Source organism: Equus przewalskii, chromosome 26, assembly GCF_037783145.1.
Source record: "Equus przewalskii isolate Varuska chromosome 26, EquPr2, whole genome shotgun sequence".
NCBI classification, from domain to species: Eukaryota; Metazoa; Chordata; class Mammalia; order Perissodactyla; family Equidae; genus Equus; species Equus przewalskii.
This window is the reverse complement of record NC_091856.1, coordinates 5289909-5309559: the sequence shown is the minus strand read 5'-3', so window position 1 is coordinate 5309559 and position 19651 is coordinate 5289909. Positions and strand designations below refer to the sequence as shown.

Below are 19651 nucleotides of genomic sequence, written 5' to 3'. Positions count from 1 at the left end.
GCTGATTTTCAACAAGTGCCTTGGAGGGTTCTTAGCATCAGGGAAATCTCAAGCTGTGTGGCCCATGGACCAGCAGCAGCAGCTGGAGCCTGTTAGAAATGCAGACTCCCAGGTCCCACCCCAGACTTACTGACTCTGAGTCTGCGTTTTAACATGGTCCTCGGTGAGTCTTGCTCATCTCGGGTGCCTCTCACCCAGCATTGCCTGGGCCTCTGAAGGGAGGCCAGGTGTGTCAGATGAGAGGGAGGGTTTGGAGGGTTCAGACTCGGGAGGGGGCTTGAGGGAAATACCTCCTGACTCAGCCCCGGGGTCTGCATTTGGAATGTCTGTGTGAACGTGCAGGTGCTGACCGTGTTCGCCACCTCTGGACATCCCTGCGGACAGCTCCGTGGGCCACAAGGACTCTTGTCAAACTGTGTCGTGGATTGCTCAAGCCTTGGTCGGACACGCTGACCTGAGAGTCTCTCAGCTGGCAAGATCCTGACCCCTTAGTGGCCAGGAGTGCACAGAGGGGACCTGTGGCCCTAAATAAGGAGCAAAGGGAAGGGCACAGCATGAGGCGACCGGGCTTCCCCTCCTGGCCCTGCCATCCTCCAGCCTGGAGGCCTTACACAGACCTCTTCCCCTCGCTGGAGCCTGAGCATCCTCAGCTGTAACTGCTCCGCTTTCCTCCCGGGACTGTGGTGACGCCGCATGAGGCAGGGCCCTGGCTGCTTGGTGGCTGCTGGGCAGGTGCTCTGGGGCAAAAGCACAGGGTTTGTCACACATGGCACTGACTGCCCTGTGTTCATCCATTTCGTTCAGGTGCCCATGTGTGCAGATGTGGAAATGGAGGCGCAGGGGGCTAATGTGCTTGGTTGACTTGGAATACTGGTGATGCTGGGTGCGTTTCTTGGGCTTGGGGTCACATGGGCTGGGATTTACATCCAGGTTTGCGTTGCCTCTTGTTAGCTGGCGACCTCGGCAGATTCCTCAGCCTCTCCCAGTCCCAGCTGCTCATCTGTGACGTGGCGGTGGTATCGCCCTGACCCTGGGCTGGCTGTGAGACCTGAGATGATGCCTGCAGAGTTCTCTGTGCCAGGCTTTGCACCCCTTCTCCCCCCGGGGGCTCCCAGGCGGTCTCCTAGTCTACCTCCCAGCTAGAGGTGGGGCCCTGGGATCTGGGGTCAGCTCCCTGGGACTAACTGTGTGGCCTCTGTGCATCCCTTGCCCTCTCTGGGCCTCCTATTATAAAAGGAGAAGGTTGGGCCAGCTGACAGGTCAGATAACCTTGATAATGTCATGTCGTTATTCCCTGTATTTCCTCTGGCTCAAAGCCTTCAGCACCTGCCTTAAACCTGCTGTCTTCCCTCCTGGGCCCTGCAAATGATTCCCTCCTCTAGGGCGTCATGGATCGGGGCCTGGTCCCCTTCACTTTTCCTAGCTACTTACCACTTACACACGCAGTCTCCACCAGAGCTCTCCGGGTGAAGACCCCTCCACTCAACAGGTGAAGGACGTGACCCCAGAGGGGTCAAGGTTGTAAGGTCACACTGCAAGTAGTGGCAGAGCTATGGTGCCAGTATTTCTGTGAGGTGCCCGTCTAGTCTGTTTCCCCCGGGCTGAGGACTCAAGCCCGCTCTCCCATGCTGTTCCCACTGCTACATGCCCTCTCTGGTCCCCCGCGTCACCTGGCTGGGTCCTCTGTGTTTTCTGATGTTTAGTTCAAGCGTTCCCTCCTCCTCCCTATCTTCCCCAGCCTGTTCCCCGCTGGAGGAGGTGCCCACCCCCTTCCTTGGTATTTTCTTCGCTCCTTTTCTTTTTGCCCTCTCTTCAATATGTTGCACTTCTCTGGTGAGGATTCAGTGTTACTCAGCCCCCTGTGGACTCCTCCAGGGCTGTCCTGTCTGGTCTGAGCCTTGGCTGGACCCCAAGGGCCTCACACAGGACCTGGCACTGAGTAGGTGCTCACAAATCGTGAACAGACAGATCTGGATGGCACATCTGTTACAAAATCAACTACTGGCTTCCGCTTCTCCGGTCTTTGCCGTGGGCCACGCAGGGTTGTAAGCACTGTGCATAAATTAGCTCACTTACTCCACACTCCAGCCCTGTTAACTGGGTGCTGTTATTCTCCTCATTTCCCAGATGAGGAAACTGAGGCACAGAGAGGTTGAGTGTCTTGCCAAGGGATTGTCAGGACTAGGTGGCTCCAGAGTCCGTGCTGGCAAGTGCTTGGGGTCCTGCCTCTCACACGATCTCCTTTAATCCTTGGGGCACTACTGTGGGAAGAGCGGAGCCGGCCTCATCCCGGTTGGCCTGTTTCCAGAATGAGGCGAATAAGATGCAAGGGGAGCAGAGACTGCCCTGCTTCCTGCCAGGGGCAGACCTCAGGGTGTAGGCTGGGGTCTCCGGGGCCCTGGATGCCCTTCCATGTCTCTGGGGCCCCTCCCCCACTCTCCTTGGCAGGAGCTGACCGCCCAGTCTGGCCTGAGCCTCTCGTGGCAGGCCCATATTCTCCCTGTGAATCATTCATGACCCGAACACACGCAAGGCACACACTCACGCACACACACCACCTTTAAACTTATCACTCATCCAGTAACTTGTTATGTATAAAAAATAAATGATTCCTTTGAACTCAGAAAATAGATGGACTGGTTTTTGGTGAAAATCAATAACTATGCTAAGTATTTCAAACATCTAGTACTTAGAGTTCTACTCTGGTGGTTTTATAATGAATGGGTTGGATTTTTTTAATAGAGCATAGCCTACGTCAGTTTTGAATTATACAGAAGGCTTTTGCCTTGAATCTGTTTACAAAGAAGATTAAATAATTTATTATTTCCATGATGCAGAGATTGAGTCTTATGAAGTGGGAAGCGCTCAACTTGAGAAAAACAATCCTAGATTAGATGACGATTTAGACATTGTGCCCAAATGCCAATATAAGTAGAGTTTTCTCCAAGTTCCCACACAAGCCGTTAGAGAGCACTGTCCTGGTTACTGCTGAGAGGGCGTGTGGCCTTGGGTGTAGCAGGGAATGGCTCCCTTCTCGTGCTGAATGTCTTCAGACTCCACGCCCATTGCTGGAGGAACGGTGTGCAGACCCTCAGCCCAGCAGAGCAGCTCTGGCCCAACCCAGCGCTTCACACTAGCAAGAAGGGATCTTGACTCAGTTCTCAGTTTCAACACCCATTCTCTGGGAAGCCTTTCCAGCCAGGCCTCTGCGTCGGAGAGACACATCCATAGCACTCGCCTCTCCCTGCCCTGCAGCCTCAGTGCAGGTTCGAGTCCCCGCTCAGAGTCGAGCCTGCCCGATAGTCATCAGCTCCCTCGTAGGGCTGGGACCGCGTCTCCTGTTGGCAGGTGGAGGCCTAGAACCCAGCGGATGTCCTGGAATCTGGGAGGACCTCCCGCGATCTCTGTTTGTGTTTTGTTTTGGGGTTCTTTCTCTCTCAACCTCTCCCTTTTATGCAAGTAGCATTATGAATTCATGGATCTTTAAAAATGCATTAGATGGACCATTTTCCAATCAGTTGCAGACATTATTTTTTAATGCAATGTTTTTGCTGCTCTGTTGATGTTTCTATACCTTTCCTCCAAATTTTCTTCCAATTTCTAATTTTCAGAAGTTTCAAATCTGCAAAAAATAGTTAAAAGAAAGCACAATGACCATCACATACCCTTTACCTCAATTTGCTGGTGGTTTACGTTTTGCCCTCTTTGTTTTCCCCTCCGTCTCTCCCCACTGCCCTCCACCTCGCACACTCATTTTTCGTTGAAGCTCTTGACAATGGTTTGCAGACCTAATGACACTTCACCCCTAAAAATATCGTCATGAATCTCCTAGAACAATTATATCCTTTTACATCACCGTAATGTAGTTATCACACCTAAAAAATTAACAGTAATACAATAATATTACCTCATATACGGTCCATATTCAAATTTCCCCCATTGTCTAAAAAAATGTCCTTATTGCCATTTGTTTGGGGTGTGGGGGAGGGGATCAAAGATCCAGTCTGGCAGCAATGGATGTGTTGTCATGTGCTTAGTCTCCTTTAATCTAGAACATTCCTCCTACTTTTTGGGGTTTTTTTTTTTTTGGTTTTCAAGACATGGACCGTTTTTAAAAGCCCAAGCCAGTTGTTCTATAAAATGTCCCATAAATCCCCACTCTGGAGGTGTTTGACTGTTTCTTCACAACTAGGCGCAGGTCAAACGGCTTTGGCAAGAGCGCTGCTTTTTTACTGTGTTCTTCCCAGTGCTGGAGTCGGGAGCCCACGGTGGCACTAGTCTTGATGATGCTAAATCTGATCTCTTGGTTAAGGTGGTGTGTGCTAGATTTATTGTAAAGATATCTTTTCCCCTCAGCAATTATTAAGTAATCTGTGGGGTGAGACTTTGGGACCCTGTCAATATCCTGCTCCCCCGCAGTCTTTTACCCACTGGTTTCAGCATCGATTGACGGCCCTTGCCTGAGTCGCTGAGGGTTGCAAAATCATCATTTTCTAATTCTAGTTTTCCTTCTACACTTAAGCTGGCATCCTTGTCTACAAGAGAGCATGCCCTTTTTTGACTCTTTCTTTCCCTCCTCCTGCCCCCTCCTGGCCTGAGCTAGAAAATGTAATTTTTAAACAAAAATGTTTAAGCTTTAATCTGACCATGAGGAAATAATCAGACAAAGATAGAACATTCTACATGTCACCTGGCCTGGATTCTTCAAAAAAGTTAATATTGTGGAAAACAATAAAAACAACAACAGAAAGTCAGGAGACTGTTCTAGGTGGAAAGAGACTAGAAAAATATGACAACTAAATACAAGGTATGAATGTTGATTGGATTCTGAATTTTAAAAATTTAAAGGGATGGAAACAACCCGAGTGCCCATCATCCGATGATTGGATAAAGAAGATGTGGTATATATACAATGGAATACTACTCAGCCATAAAAAAGACAAAATCGTCCCATTTGCAACAACATGGATGGACCTGGAGGGAATTATGCTAAGTGAAATAAGCCAGACTGAGAAAGACAGACACCAGATGATTTCACTCATATGGAGAATATGAACAAACACATGGACAAAGAGAACAGTTCAGTGGTTACCAGGGGAAGGGGGTAGGGGGGCGGGGACAGGGGGTGAAGGGAGCACTTATCTGGTCACGATCAAGAAATAATGGACAAGTGAAATCTCACATTGATGTAAACTATTATGAACTCAATTAAAAAAAAGAAAAACAGCATGGAGTTTGCTCAAAAGATTAAAAATAAAACTATTACATGATCTGGCAAGTCTAAAAAAAACTGTAAAGAGAATTTCTGGGAGATTGAAGAAGACTGAAGGTGGCCTATCATGTGGATGATACTAAATTACTGCTCATGCTTGGAAGTGTGATAACGACACTGTAATGAGAGAGGGGAATATCGTTCTTAAGAGATGCAGCCGGCACTGCTCAGGGGCAAAATGTCAAAATGTCTATAAGATAATTTCAAATACATTAAAAATAAAGTTGTGTGTATGTGTGTGCATGTGTGTGTGTGTGTGTGTGTACATATATATATATATATATATGTATACAGTCATGGGCCACATAACGACATTTTGGTCAACAATGGACCACATGTACGACGGTGGTCCCGTAAGATTAGCACCATTCAACCTGGGTACGTAGTAGGCCATACCATGGAGGTGTGTGTAAGTCCGCTCTATCACCTTCACACACAGCAAGATTGCCTGATGACACATTTCTCAGAACGCATCCCTGTCATTAAGCGATGCGTGGCTGTGTGTGTATTTATAGAGAGAGGAGAGCGGTGGAAAATGGAAAAGGGTGAAAGGTATATGGTGTTCATTGTACTGTTCTTTCAACTTTTTTGTCGGTTTGAATATTCTCACAGTAAAAAGCTATGAATGTGCGTGTCTGGCGGGGACTACACGCCCGTTAGTTGGACAGCAAAGATGTGTCCAGAAGTCCCTTTGCAGATTGTTCTCCGTTAGCAACTTGATATACTCTTAAGTGCCTTTGTTTTCAGTTTTTAGGGATCGATTTTTTTCATTTTGTTGATAATTTTATTTTTAAAATATATACAACTTTTATATGATACTATAGTCAAAACTGGACAACAAATAGAGAATTCTTGGATACGATCCAGCTTCCCTCTGTCCGTCTCATGCCACCCCTATAGATAACCATTTGTATTCGTTTGTTATCTCCCAGTGTTTCAGAGTGCAAATATGCATAAATGTCTGTGTGTGTGTTTATTCCTCTTCTTTTCTCTTCTGCAAAAGGGTGCATACCATAGATGCTATTCTGAACCGTGCTTTTTTCACTTGATTTTCCCGGAGCTCCCTGTTTTATCACGGCATAAAAACATTTCTTATTCTTTTTACAGCTGCACTTTATGGCACTTCTTTGTGAGGATGCAGTCAGTCCCCTATGGATGGACACTTGGGTTGTTTCCAATCCTGTCGGAACAACCTTGATCACGTGTCATATTTGTGCCAGCGACAACTGGAGACGAATTCCTAGAAGTGGGATTTCTAGGTCAAGGGGAAAATGCATCTGTAATTTTTCTAGAAAATAAATCTTTATTGATGAATGAGAACGCTAATGAATGAACTTGACTAGGAAGAGTGTGAAAGGCTGATATCCGAATGGAGACATAAAACGATTAGACTACATCATTCTCTTTGTGAGAGAGGCTGGCTTAAACCCTGCTGGCGATGTTGTCTCTAGTCCAGCATTTTTCATTTTCTCACCTAAAGAAAGAAGAATTTCTCCTTGGTTTGTAAATTGAACATAGAATTCTCAATCGTGAAATTTTAGAGCTGAAACAAAAAGCCACCTAGTGCGGTCTCTTTATTTTAACCTCCAGAAGGTGGAGGGGGCCAACAGAAAGATGAAAAAGAAAACCCAAATTCAGTTCAATTCCATTTGATTCAATAAACAGTAAGTGAAATATCTGCTTTGGAATAAAGCAGACTTGTTTTTAGTTTCTACCAAGAGTCAAATGTACGGTTGTACCAGCGAGAGCCCCGGAGACGCCCCACCACGAGCACGGTGGTTCAGACCCCTGAGTGCCCTCTGCCACAATGACGTCTCCTTCGACAGAGCTCTCAGTGCACATGGATTTTGTTTCACGTCTTTGGTGTTTTTCGAGGGCGTTCAGATGTGGTCCTGATGATAAACTGACCAGGTGCAGTGTTTGGCTGGGCGCATGCTGGCAGCAGATGTGGGTGGCCGTGCTGGCTGAGAGTGGTCTCTAATTACGTCACCGTGGCCTTGGTAACATTCGGCTCTGATTCCCAGCAGGCAGCATAGAGCAGCAACGAGTTTAGCCCAGCCCAGCTGTGCACTTGGGCTGTGAGCCTGGGCAAGTCCCTTGTCTTCCCTGATCCTCCATGTCTAAAATGAGGAGTTGGACAAGCCCAGGATGGCAGATAAATGAATAACATTGGCGCCATTCTTCCGTCTCCTGTGCTCGTTGCAGACATAACTAATTGATCACCACACGCTCTTCACTGATTTAAACCCAACTCTCTCCACAGCCACTGTCAGCCCATTAATGATGTCACTTGGCTCAAGCTTATTTACCATCTAGGCTTGGATAGTTACTTAGGGTCACCAGATACAGGACGCCTAGTTAAATCTGAATTTCAGATAGATAAAGAATAATTTTTTGGTACAAGTATGTCCCAAATATTGCTAAGTAGGGCAACCCTCTTACTTAGACCATTTCTACTTCTACTGTTATTTCTCTTTTTTCTATGTAATTAATTTCTTTGATTTGAGAGATTCAGCCTCTCTTTCGTACTTCTGAGAGTGCCCATTCTCCAGTGCCCAGATAAGAGTCTAGCTCATTCTATGTTGTTTAAATTAAAGTTATGACTTAATTTAATGGAAAGTGATGGAGATTTGAGTCGGTTTATTTCTGAGGCCCTATCTTCTCATAAGGCTCCTGAATGAACCTGCAGTCCTGGGTTTGCCAGACTTCAGCATCTGCATATCACTTTCTTGATTTTGCCAAATCTGAATACCACCTGTATTAACTTATTTAGTAGTTTCCTTTAAATTGACTCATCCTTTTATTTAAATACCATGAATGGAAAATCATTGCTATTTACTAAGAAGATAGTGTAAAAGTAAATAAAGACAAAACATACCTATTAAGAAATAAAACATGAATCTGGGGCTCGCCTAAAAGCATGGAGCATGCCACCAGGCGTGTATATAAGACACACACTGACTAATGCAAACTCCTTGTCAGTTTGGGAATCCCCTCCATGACCCTGTTAGATGATCCTTAAGCATCTCCTTGAATACCTCCCGTGATGTGGAACTCAGTACTTTGCAAGGTTTTCGCTCATTCTCGAATACCTTATTATTGAATATTTCTTCTTCACATTGATCCACATTGGCCTCCCTGGAACCGTCATCCATTGATCCCAGCTGTCCCTCTGGGGCCCACAGTCAGTCTGCTCCCTTTGCATCCAGTCATGCATTCATTTATTCAGCAAATGTGTGAGTGCTTCTTATATGACAGCTTGAGAGCTTATTATCTCACATTCCTACTCGGGAAGGAAGGATGCAATTACCACCCAGTGTGATGAGGTCTGATGGGGTGGGCGGGGCAGGTGCCCTGGGCCTCGGCTGGAGTGGGGGAGCTGTTCAGGAAAGCACCTCTGCAGGGGAATGAGAGCGAGCCTGGCATGCTCCGGAAGGCAGGAGGCTGGAGCAGTAGGAAAGGTGAGGGGCGAGCAGGCCAGGGGGTGCTGTACCCCTCGTCTCCCATTAGCGCAAGGACTGACTTCCTGTAAAACACTGGCATCCAAGTTCTCGGCTTTTTTTAAGAGCCTTGGAGAGTTAGGACAGGACTTACTCGTGCCATTTGCCAGGTGAGGAAACACGGCTAATGGATTGCTGGAGGACGTGCAGCTGATCCGCGGAGGAGCGGGGTCTCTGTGTTCCATACCACATATCCGTGCTCATTTCCTTGTGCCCCCAGCCCCAGCCCTACTGGTCCAGGAGGACCTCCTCTGCCTATTGAAGGAAACTTCACATTCTTGGAAAGCACCTTGAATCTTTTATTTTGATTCAACTTCCTTAATTTTCCCAGGACTGACTGTGAAGCAAATCTCGGAGATCTGGCACCCAGCGCCTGCTGTTCCCTTCTTTGGTTATGGGAGGTGTGGTTCACAGGGGTGAACTGAACCTAAGGCAACCCCTTCCTTTGGAGCCCTGATGTCCCTGAGATCCAGCCTGCCCACAGCAAGGGGAAGAAACAGTACTCAGAGAACTGAGGGACAGCAGGGAGGGCTCCCTGGAGGAGGGGGCTATGAGCAGGCCTGGACGGATGAGTAGGAGCTGGCCCTGAAGTGATGGGAGGATCCAGAGACAGAAGTGCTGAGTCCTCTTCCACTGCAAGCGTCAAGCTGGCCCCGACACACCTTTCCCCCAACGATGTGATTTCAACCTATCGACTAATTAGAGGTGCTAAATTGACATGAGGAGACACGATTTTTGCAGGGTGGTAATTAAAAGGCGGTTGGCTTCACAGCTGTGATCACACGAGAGCACTTCTTACCCCTAAAGATGTCAGCTGAAAGCAAAGTGCAAGGAGCCGAGGACACCAGAGCTTTTGGGTGTAATTTGTTAATTTCCTGCGTTTGTCACCTGCACGGCTGCGAGGGAAAATGGAACATTGTACCAGAAGTTTAAGAGATAATTGAAGACGTACAGTCTAATTGTACACAATTAGAAAGCAATATAACCATTGTTATTTTTTTAAATTAACAAGCCTTTCTAAAATCGCGAGATTAGCATTTACAAGGCCTGGTTAGAACGATGTGTCTGCCTGGTGGTGGCCACGGCACAGGGAGCAAACCCCTCACTCGCTGAGGCTTCTCATCTGTGAAATGGGTGCACTCTTCGCCGCTCTGCCATCCTCGGGGTCGAGGCGTCACTGGGGGAAGGGCTTTGTAAGCCAGGAGGCCTTGTGTCGAGGTAAGACATACCATCCAGTTCTCGCGCTTCTGAGTCTGGAGTTGTGATTGAACGTTAGCACGCGTTGAGTGGGCGCCCTGCTGTTCCCGTCCTCGCAGTAGCCCCGAGCCGGGGTGCGTCCCTCCCCCCGCACAGCGAGCATGGGCTGGCACTCGGACCCAGGCGTCCAGGCTGAAACCCCGAATTCTCACCCTCTGGGCCACACCGCTTTCCCAGCGCTGGCTTGGTTTTACTGTTTCTCTATTTGACTCCCATTTTTTACTTAAAAAAAGAAAAAAGGTTTTGAGGAAGTAATAGTCGTTTTCCAATCTTCTTTCCATAAAATAATGATAGAAATGCTGAAGAGGGAGTGAAGGAAATAAAAATCACAGAATGCCACATAGCAAAAAGCTGTATCTTAAAGAGTAAAAAATTAAATTACTTTAGTTTCATATCTGCAAATAAATGAAAACTATTTCTTAAACCAGGTGATAGGCAGTTGGATATTGATTTTGTTATTACTCCTAAGCTGAACATATATATTTCATACACTTATATATGTAGTTTATATTTCATATAAAAGTTTAAAAAGAGATGTGAAGAATTTTCTCTTAAATAAAAAATCAAATCTACCCCTGCGTTTTGTTTCCTATAATTGAATTGGACCATCTTAGGGAATCAGAAGCACGATAAGCCACTGAGTCAGCGTTATTGTTTTTCCTTTTAAGTGAGTCTTATTTGTTCTTCTCCCTTCTTCGAACTTGCCCCAGCTCCTTTCCCGTCTTGTGCCCGCTGCCTCCCTAAGCAGCAGCCTTGGGTCCTGGAGCGAGAACTGCTCAAGTCCCACACTCAAGCCCTAGCCTGGCTGCTTGCTAACGTGACTTTGAGCGAGTCCCTTAACCCCTCTGAATCTCAGTTTCCTTGTCTATAAAGTGAGAGTGATAAAGTCTACTCGACCTATATCACGTTTGTGAAGATCAAAGTTACACTGAAGCTGTGAATGTGTTCCGGAAATGAGTTACAGCAAAGCAGCACAGCACTCTGTGGAATGAGCAAAGGCTTGGGAAGTTCCTCTCCCTGCTCTTCCTGTTGCTTGCTGTGTGACCAAGTGTCAGTGACGTAACCTCTCTGAGCGTCAGTCTCCTCATCTGAAAAAGGCAGATCACAAGTGTCTGCGTCCCATGGTGGTTTTGCACTAGACGGAAAGGGGATGCTGGGCTCTTTGTGCAATGCTTGCCCCACGGTAGGCGCTCGTTATGCAGCAACTTTGAGGAGTCAGAGCATCAAATCCCGTGACCGGCGGCAGGGCCTCAGGCCTGTCACTGTACCTCCCTGAGCCTCAGTTTCTCCCTGAAGAACAAAGACAGTAATGCCTCCTTTTCCTCCCTCACAAATTGTTTTGAGTTCTCATCAGAATGTGCCGCAGCAGAGCTGCTGTGCGCCTCTGCGTGGTGACAACTAAACCCATCAAAAGGAAGGAGAAGCTGTGGCTCCCTGGGTGCTTCCAGCTGGGCTCTCTCTGACTAAAGAGGTGGCAAACCTCAGAGCGAGTCTCTGCCCGCTGCCCAGCAGGCCTTGGTGGGAACGGGGTTTCCAGGACGCCCCCGAGCGCCAGCATTCATTTTCCCTCGTTGAGTAGAGCAGTGCTTTGCAGCTGCCCCCCCATCACACTAAGCTCACGGGCGTCTCTGTTGGGGTGCTTTGTGTCAGTTTCTCTCTGGGCTTGGGCGCAGCGGTGACCTGGCACAGACCTGCCGCGGACCCGAGTTCCCAACGCACACAGCCCCGCGCCTTTGTACACGTCCTGGCACTGGCCACAAACAGGGTTTTGTCAGCAGTTTCCTGAGAAAGTTGTGTTCCATTCATCTCGGCTGAAAGGAACCCTCGATGACAAATGCCTCCCTCATTTAATTACAGAAACAGTCGGCAAACCCGTGGAAAAAGATTAAACTGAGCAGAGAAAAGAGCAAGCCTCGATCGTTTTCTCCCCCCATTGCATCTGGCCCGAGTTTCTCACCTAGGATTTAGCAACTAGGGCCGCTCTTGGTTGTACTTTCCATCTGAAAAATGGTTTATTTCTGCAGAAAAGTTAAACTCAGGGGCCCCAAACCAGGTAAAGAATGAATTGCATTTCGGCAAGAATTCATCAGTGGCTTGGAATTTAATAAAGATCCTCCAGTTGGGAGGTGTATTTACATTTCTCATCTAGGCTTATAGTATCTGCAGAGAGAACTGAGACACAGCGGCAATTATCTGAATAAATCAGATCAAATGAAACACACCCACACAAAACTAACAAACTCCTTAATCATTTTCCTTGATGGTTAGAGAGGGAAGCATAGAATTGCACAGTTACAAGGAACCTTTGGAATCTGTGGTCCAATCCGTCATTTTCAGAGATGAGAAAAGCAGACGCCCTGAAGAACTGATTTTCCCTTGTTCTCGCAGTCACAGAGCCAGGGTTAAGCCTGGTTCCCCAGGTCCCCAGGGTGGCCTTGTGGTGGCCTCAGCTCTCCACTTCTCTCGGCATGTGGGCGCTTAATGTTACAGCTAGTCGCGGTTCAGAATGCAGACCCTGAACTCACAAAGGACTCCATGGCAGGCTGGAGCTTCCACAGAGCGGTGCTGATGGCTCTCTTCCCAACCCACTCTGCCGGTTAAGGGTGTGGCCCCCAGAATCTCCCAGGACCGGCCAGGCCCGCCATGGGAACTTGCTGTTCGAGAGACTCTGGGAGCCTTCGAATAAGCTGTCTTCTCCTGTGCTGCTGGGTCTCGGAGGAAGGAACCCGCCCTGGACCATTGGCCCGTCTCACCTGGGACGGACAACTCAGAGCTGGCTGAAGAGCTGCACACGAGGTGGACGGCCAGCTCTGTGTTTCCATGCCGACCTTGCACAGCTGCGCCACCTTTCTGGGCCATGGTTGCTTCGGCTGTAAAACGGACGCTAATTCTTACTTCAGAGAGCCACTGAGCTTCAGGGGCTCTGAGACTCACTGACCTTCTAGATGTTTGGAAGCGTCATTGATTATAAAGGATATGGAACTGGATTGATAAAATCCTACTAAACTTTGCCTCCTGGCGCTTCAAACCTTGCCTCATAAAATAACAATCGTCCTGAAAAACAATGGGTGGGCTTTCCCTCTCTCCCCATAGACTGAGTTAGAGACCCAGGGCCTTACCAATCAGAAAACTGGACAGCTACACCTCTATTCACAGGTGCTGATCTTTGAAGCAACCAAGACGCTTTTTTCTCTTCATTCTTGTCTATATTTCTAAATTCAGAGCTACAAATTCCTAAAAAGAGCTGGATAGGAAGAGGACAGGAGGACACTAGGAGTGCACTGCATTCTGGGAAGCAGAAACCTTGCAAGTAAAGTTCAATGAGCAAGAAAGACAATCCTTGGCAGCAGTGCATGATGGGAATTTAATGTACTGTGTTGCTCTGGAGTATCAGGCTCTAAGGGTAAAGATGTCACCTCGTTAATGTAGAACAGCATAAGGTGAGAGTCTAGTGGACACCAAAAACTGCACTCAAATACTGTTTTCTAGTTTTCTGAGAAAAATGTTCAATTATAATGTACATAGACAGGAAACAGGGCCAAGGGCAATCGACATATTGTGTCTTTTGATAAACCATGTCTGAAAAGACCTGCCTTGCTTTTGAGGATGAATACATTGAAAACACCTAATACTGAGCCTTTGAAAAGTACTGCAAATATAATCAAAGTGCACACCACCCAGAAGAAGCAGAGGAAGAGACCACCTCTGAAAATGATCTACTGTGGAGTAAAGAAGAAAATTTTGGAAGGACGTTGGCCATTCTCAATCATATGCAGAAAAAACATGGTCTCTATGAAATAGCCTGAGATAAGAGGATGGGACGAAAAGAGATGTGATCATAAGAAATTCCTAGGAAACTAAAAATGCCAATAACATAATAAAAACATGTTAGGGACAATAAAGCTTCAAATCGAGGCTGCTGAAAAGCCAATCAGCAAACTCACAGAACAAAGAACATGAATGACTAACTTGTTAATGTGCAGCTACTCAACCTCATTGCAGTCAAGGGCTGCCACCTCATCCCTGAAAGATTAGCAAAAAGTAGAAAGTCAGGTAATACCAAATACTGGCCAGGGTGTGCAGAAATGAGAAGCCTTGTGCCCTGCTGCTGGGACTATGGGTGATCCCGCCACCTTACCAGACATTAGTGAAACTGGATATGCACATGCCCTATAATAAAAGAGATGGAATAGATTGAGATGCTCTTGTGGAATGCAGAGGAGAAGGACCAAGAGATGAAAGCATGGAAGAAAATATGACAGATATGGAATTGGAGAATGAAAAGACAACACACAGAAAATCAAGCATTCGGGAGGGGAGACAAGAATATATATGAATAAAATAAATATAATATTATATATAATACTATATAAATATATAGTGGGAGTGGGTGCCACACCCAGATCTATCTTGGCAAGTTTTTCGAATTCTAAGAATAATGAAAAAAATTCTTCAGGCATCCAGGCAGAGACAACCAGACACCTAAAAATGAACAACAATTAAATTAGCCCCAGATTTCTCCTCTGCATCACTTTGTAGTTTCAAAGGGGAAAAGTGTTAGCCCAAGAATTTTATACCCAGCTAAATTCTACCATGTGTCAAGGCAACAGAGGGTCATCCTCAGCAAGTTTTTGGCCACTTGCCCTTCAGAATCTAAAGCTACTCCAGCATGTTGAGACAAGAAGCAAGATTGATATATCCAGAACGGAGAAGAGTAGATAATTAGTCTGAGTACCAAAGGCAAGAGAAAGGAAGCATTAAAAAAAGAGTAAGACTGCCAACAAGATGAGAAATGGAAAACCAAGTATTTATTACAGCAACGAGCACGTACATTTTAAAATCCATTCATGTGCTCTTTTCAAGAAATGTACTTAAAGACAATCTTCATAGAAGACAAATAAAAGGAAGATCAGAGCTGTGGCGGGCAATTTCAAGCAAAAATAAAGTACAGGTTTCAATATTAATATCGAGCAAGAAATTAATTCAATATTGCTATCAAGCAAGATATAAAATGAACAGAAATAAAATGACAAAGGGGTTTATTTTACCTTGATAAATGTTTTAATCCTCAATTCACTCAATGATTATCTGTTAAGTGCCCGCTATTTGCACTGGGCAAGGAATACATTACTGAAATTATATACGCTAGGTATACATTGCTGAAAAAGAAAGATATAATTCTAATGAACATTTATGCTCAAAATAACATAAAACCAAAGCATATAAAGCAAAAACTCTTGAAATACATGGAGAAATTGTCAGAGAGGATAGAGAAAAATTTAACCCCTCAAGCTTTGATAGATCGAGTAAACAGAAATACAAAGCACATGATTATAATGTAATTAGTTTGATTATATCTCTTAGGCATAAGAAGTCTGATAAAGAATTTTCTAGCTTACAACTTGAGACTGCATCTTCTTTTCCAGCCACCATGGGACTTTTTACAAAAATTTATTGTATGATAGGCCACAAGGAAAATCTCAATAAATTCCAAAAGCAGGCACTGTACATGCCAAATTCTCAAACAATGCAATAAAACTGGAAATGATAGCAAAACCATAAAATAAATTTAAACATATTCTTTGAAATAAATTCTTGGTTAGGGATTAAGTTGGAGCCTCAAACACAGTCTGTTTAGAAATGAACTTGGTTGTGCGAAATAAGGCAGGAGAGCCCAGATGGGTTGGGTCTTCCACTTAGGGTACTAATGCTACAGGCCTGGTGTCCCCAGATGCTGAGTGCTGGTGCTGGGGAGCAAGGCCTGGCACGCACGTAGGAGGCAGGTGGGCAGTGGTCAAGGGGAGAAAGAGCAGTGGTGTTAGAGCCCTCTGGACCTGATTCGAGGCCTGCCTCTACCTCCCGTTGGCTATGGCGGCTATCTCGATACCTCCCCATTTCTGGGCCTCAGTCTGCTTATTCAGAACTAGGGGTGTTGAACTGTGTTAGTGGTTCTGAACCTCACTGGGCATTATAATCACCTGGAAAGTTTTTAAATAATACTGATGCCTGGGCTCGATGCCCAGAGATCCTGATTCCGTTGGTTTGGAGTGGGTCCAAGTCAACAATATTTTTCAAAATCTCCCCAAGTGACTCTAGTGTGCAGCCGGGGTGGAGAAGCCCAGAGCGAGATGCTTTCTCAGGTTCCTCCAGTTCAGCAGTGCCACGAGGCCCCTGCGGTCCTTGCCCAGGAAAGAAAGTTTTAGGAGGCTAAAGCCAGAGGAACAGCCAGGCAACGCAATCTAATCAAAGCGTGCATGACCTCAAATGATGCTGAAAATGCCACTGCCAGTTAATATTTTGTACCCAAGATGATTTAGCCCCAAGGCATATATTGTACTCCAAGCCCGTTGTAAACACAATGGGCCATTTATTCACTGAACAGTGACCACCGTAATTACCTACAGGGCAAACATATGAGGTTGTTCGGGCAGCAGTTAATTGTGGACCTGGGACTAATGGGGCAATAACGGAAAGTATGAACCAGAGTGTGACTCAGAAACCACATCAGAAGACTAATATTTTCCAAATTGTAGTAGATAAGCATTTGGGGGGGTGCGATGGCACATGTGCATCCCGGGCCCTGAAATAGTTGCTCCCGACATGTCTAACAGCTCCTTCGTGCACTGGGGACTGGAGGAGGCTTGAAGTGTTGCTTTCATCCTGCAAGAAGGATCACGGACACTAGGTGGAGGGGGCTGTAGGGAGCGTCTATTTCTTGCGCTCGCTGTGGGGCCTGAATCTCACCTGCAGGCAGGCGTGCCGACCTCGTGTGGCCTGATGGATCTGAGGAAGCCATGGATCCTTTTTTGGAAAAATGTACGTCTGTATGCACAGAGACGCCCACACAAGCGTCTTCGTACAGTTTTCGGGGAGTTCACAGTCACCTTGGAGCCACTCTGTGTTCTTGTTAGGTCACGGTCCAGCCTCCATTTGCACACCTCCAGACACAGGGATCTCACTACTTCTGATGCAGGCCTTCCACGGGTGGACAACTCTGAATGTGAGGGTTCCTCACTGTGTCCAGCTGAGATTTTGCTCTCTGTAGGTTCTTCCCTTTGGTCCTTATTCTACCCAGAATTTTGTTTAACAGCCATTCTACCCGTGACCTTTACCAGTCTTGGGATGACGTCCCTGTCTCTGTGGGGATCTTAGAAATTGGATCCTATAGGTGCTTTCTAGCTTCAGGTGACAGCTGACGGGCTACTGTGTGTTCAACTATTACAGATGGGACCTGCTGAGGCTGCTGATGGACGCAGGCTGTCTCCCTTATGAGCCAGACCAGGAAAACGGACAAGACTGCCACTGCCCCGCTCTCCCAAAGTCTTGGGGGGAAAGAAGGAGTGTTTTCTCAGGTGACAGGAGAGGCAGCAGAGCCTCCTTAGCAGGGGCCTGCGGGTACCAGGATGGTACTTCCCTGGATGCTGAAACTGGACTCTGGGATGTGTTAGATCTTTAGTTGCTACAGGGACAGCAAGGGTTTGGGGAAAAAGCTGGTGGCAGCAAAGAGTGAGCTTCCTTCAGCCATGCGCTCTCTGCATCAAAGATTTAAATGAAACAAAAGAAGGAAGGAAAGAAAGAATGAAGGGAGGGAGGGAGAGAGGAACGGGGGTGGGGGGGGCAGGAATGACAGACAGATGAGAAGAAACCACAGAGGGATCCTTTTATAACCTCAGAGTGGGAAAGGCCTTTCTAAATATGACACAAAACCTTGAAGACATAAGAGAAAAAAATTGATAAATTCAACCACATTAAAAAAAAATCTTCTCTATGGCAAAATACACTATAAGAAACATCAAAAGAAAAAGTACAAACTAGGGGAAAAATTAGCAACTTATATTACAAAGGGCTAATTTCCTTAATATCAAGACCACTTCTACCAAGTGATAAAAAAGGCTACGAGTCAAATTGGCAAACAGGCAAAGCATGTGAACAGTTTCCAGAGAGAAACTGCAGATGGCTCTTAAACCTAGGAAGAGGTGCTCAAACTCGCTCAGAATAAGGTAAATGTAAATTAGAACTACAGGCTACTGTTTTCCCACCATCACACTGCAAAGATCAAAAAGTGTGCTAACCTCTTTCTGGGGACAAGGCTGAGGGGAAGGGAAAGCAGAGATCAGAGGAAATGTCATGGAAGAGGTGACATTTAAGCTGGGCCTTGTAGGGCAGATAATTAGAATTCAATTTAACAACTCACTGGCACTTAAAAGAAAAAGAGGAAATGATGAAGGGAAAGATGGACAGATTTGACTACTGAGTGTAAATTAAAATACACACACACAAAATATAAGAGCAAACCATCTGGGGTGTTGGCGGCAGCGGTGATGGCCTGCGTTTGAACGCCATCCATGTAGACGTCTTCATTAAACTCAGCAAGAGAAGCGTCAGAATCCCACTCAAAAATCAACAAAAGGCATGAGAAAGCAATTTCTAAAACAGGACGGACTGCTGGTTAACAACCGCGTGGAAAGGGTTCCACATCAAACATAACCAATGCAATATGACTCAGGTTTTCAGTGATAAATCATTATGAAATTAGATAGGAAAATGTTTTATTTCCCTCTGTTGACAAAAATGTGGTGAACTTGGCCCTCTAATTATACCTGGCTAGTGGGTGTATAAATTGATACAATCCTTTTTGGAAATAATTCTCAAGTTTTTAAAAGCTCACATCCTTTATCTGGGAAATTTTCTATCACAGACTATCCTACAGAAATAGCCTGAAACAGAGAGAAAAAAAATGCTGTGCACAAGGATGCTTGTGGACGAATATGACAATAATGACAAATTAGAAACAGTCTAAATGCCCCCAAATTAGAGATGATTCAGTAAATTATGATATGTTCATATTCTGGAATATTATGCAGCTATTAAAATGCTTACAAGGAGTTTTTAACAGGATGGTTGAACGCTTGTGGGGGGGGGGGCGGAACAGTTCAATTGTGTATGTAGAATGATCTCAAGAACCTTTTTTAAAAAAATTGCTGTGCACAAAGAACCAGAAATAGAATACAACATTAATAGTGGTTCTTTGGGGAGGGGTACATTGTTGGCCCATTTTTCCCCTCTTTCTCCTTGTGCATTTTTTTAAATCCTTCTCTTCAATTATAGCATATTACTTTTTACGATGAAAAGCCTTAAAAAAACACCTTGCCCCGTGTGTTTCTGCCCCGAGTCAGAACTGAAGGTCTCTCTTCCGCTCGGAAGGACCCAGGGCTCAGCCGTGCGGCCCGCCAGTGAAAGCGTGTCTCTCTTGTGTTTTCCAGCTCTCGTTTGCTGCGACCACACCTGTCCTGGCTGATAAGAAAAAGTACCCTTATTTCTTTCGGACGGTGCCGTCGGACAACGCGGTGAACCCCGCCATCCTGAAGCTGCTGAAACACTACCGCTGGAAGCGAGTGGGCACGCTGACGCAGGACGTGCAGAGGTTCTCCGAGGTGTGTCCCCGGGGCCGTCCTCACCCGCCTGCTGGCTGCGGGCGTCTCCGGGCACCGGGCTGTCGGGCTTGATCGGGGCTGGGGAATGTCGCGGGGCTGTGAAGCCTGCTTTTATTAGCAGGAGCAAAGCCGTTTTGCCATGGACAAAATAGGGCTGGGGGCGGAGGAATTCGACTGTGCGTGGGACG

General features: G+C 46.2%; 1 protein-coding gene across 3 annotated transcripts in view; it reads left to right on the top strand.

Annotated features, from left to right (window-relative positions):
* GABBR2 (gamma-aminobutyric acid type B receptor subunit 2) overlaps nt 1-19651 on the top strand; it is a 331181-nt gene that overhangs the window by 114532 nt on the left and 196998 nt on the right. For all 3 annotated transcript variants that reach the window (XM_070595867.1, XM_070595866.1, XM_070595868.1), the window contains one exon: nt 19293-19463. In XM_070595867.1, the coding sequence (XP_070451968.1) occupies nt 19293-19463 (171 nt within the window). The remainder of the gene's footprint in view (nt 1-19292; nt 19464-19651) is intronic.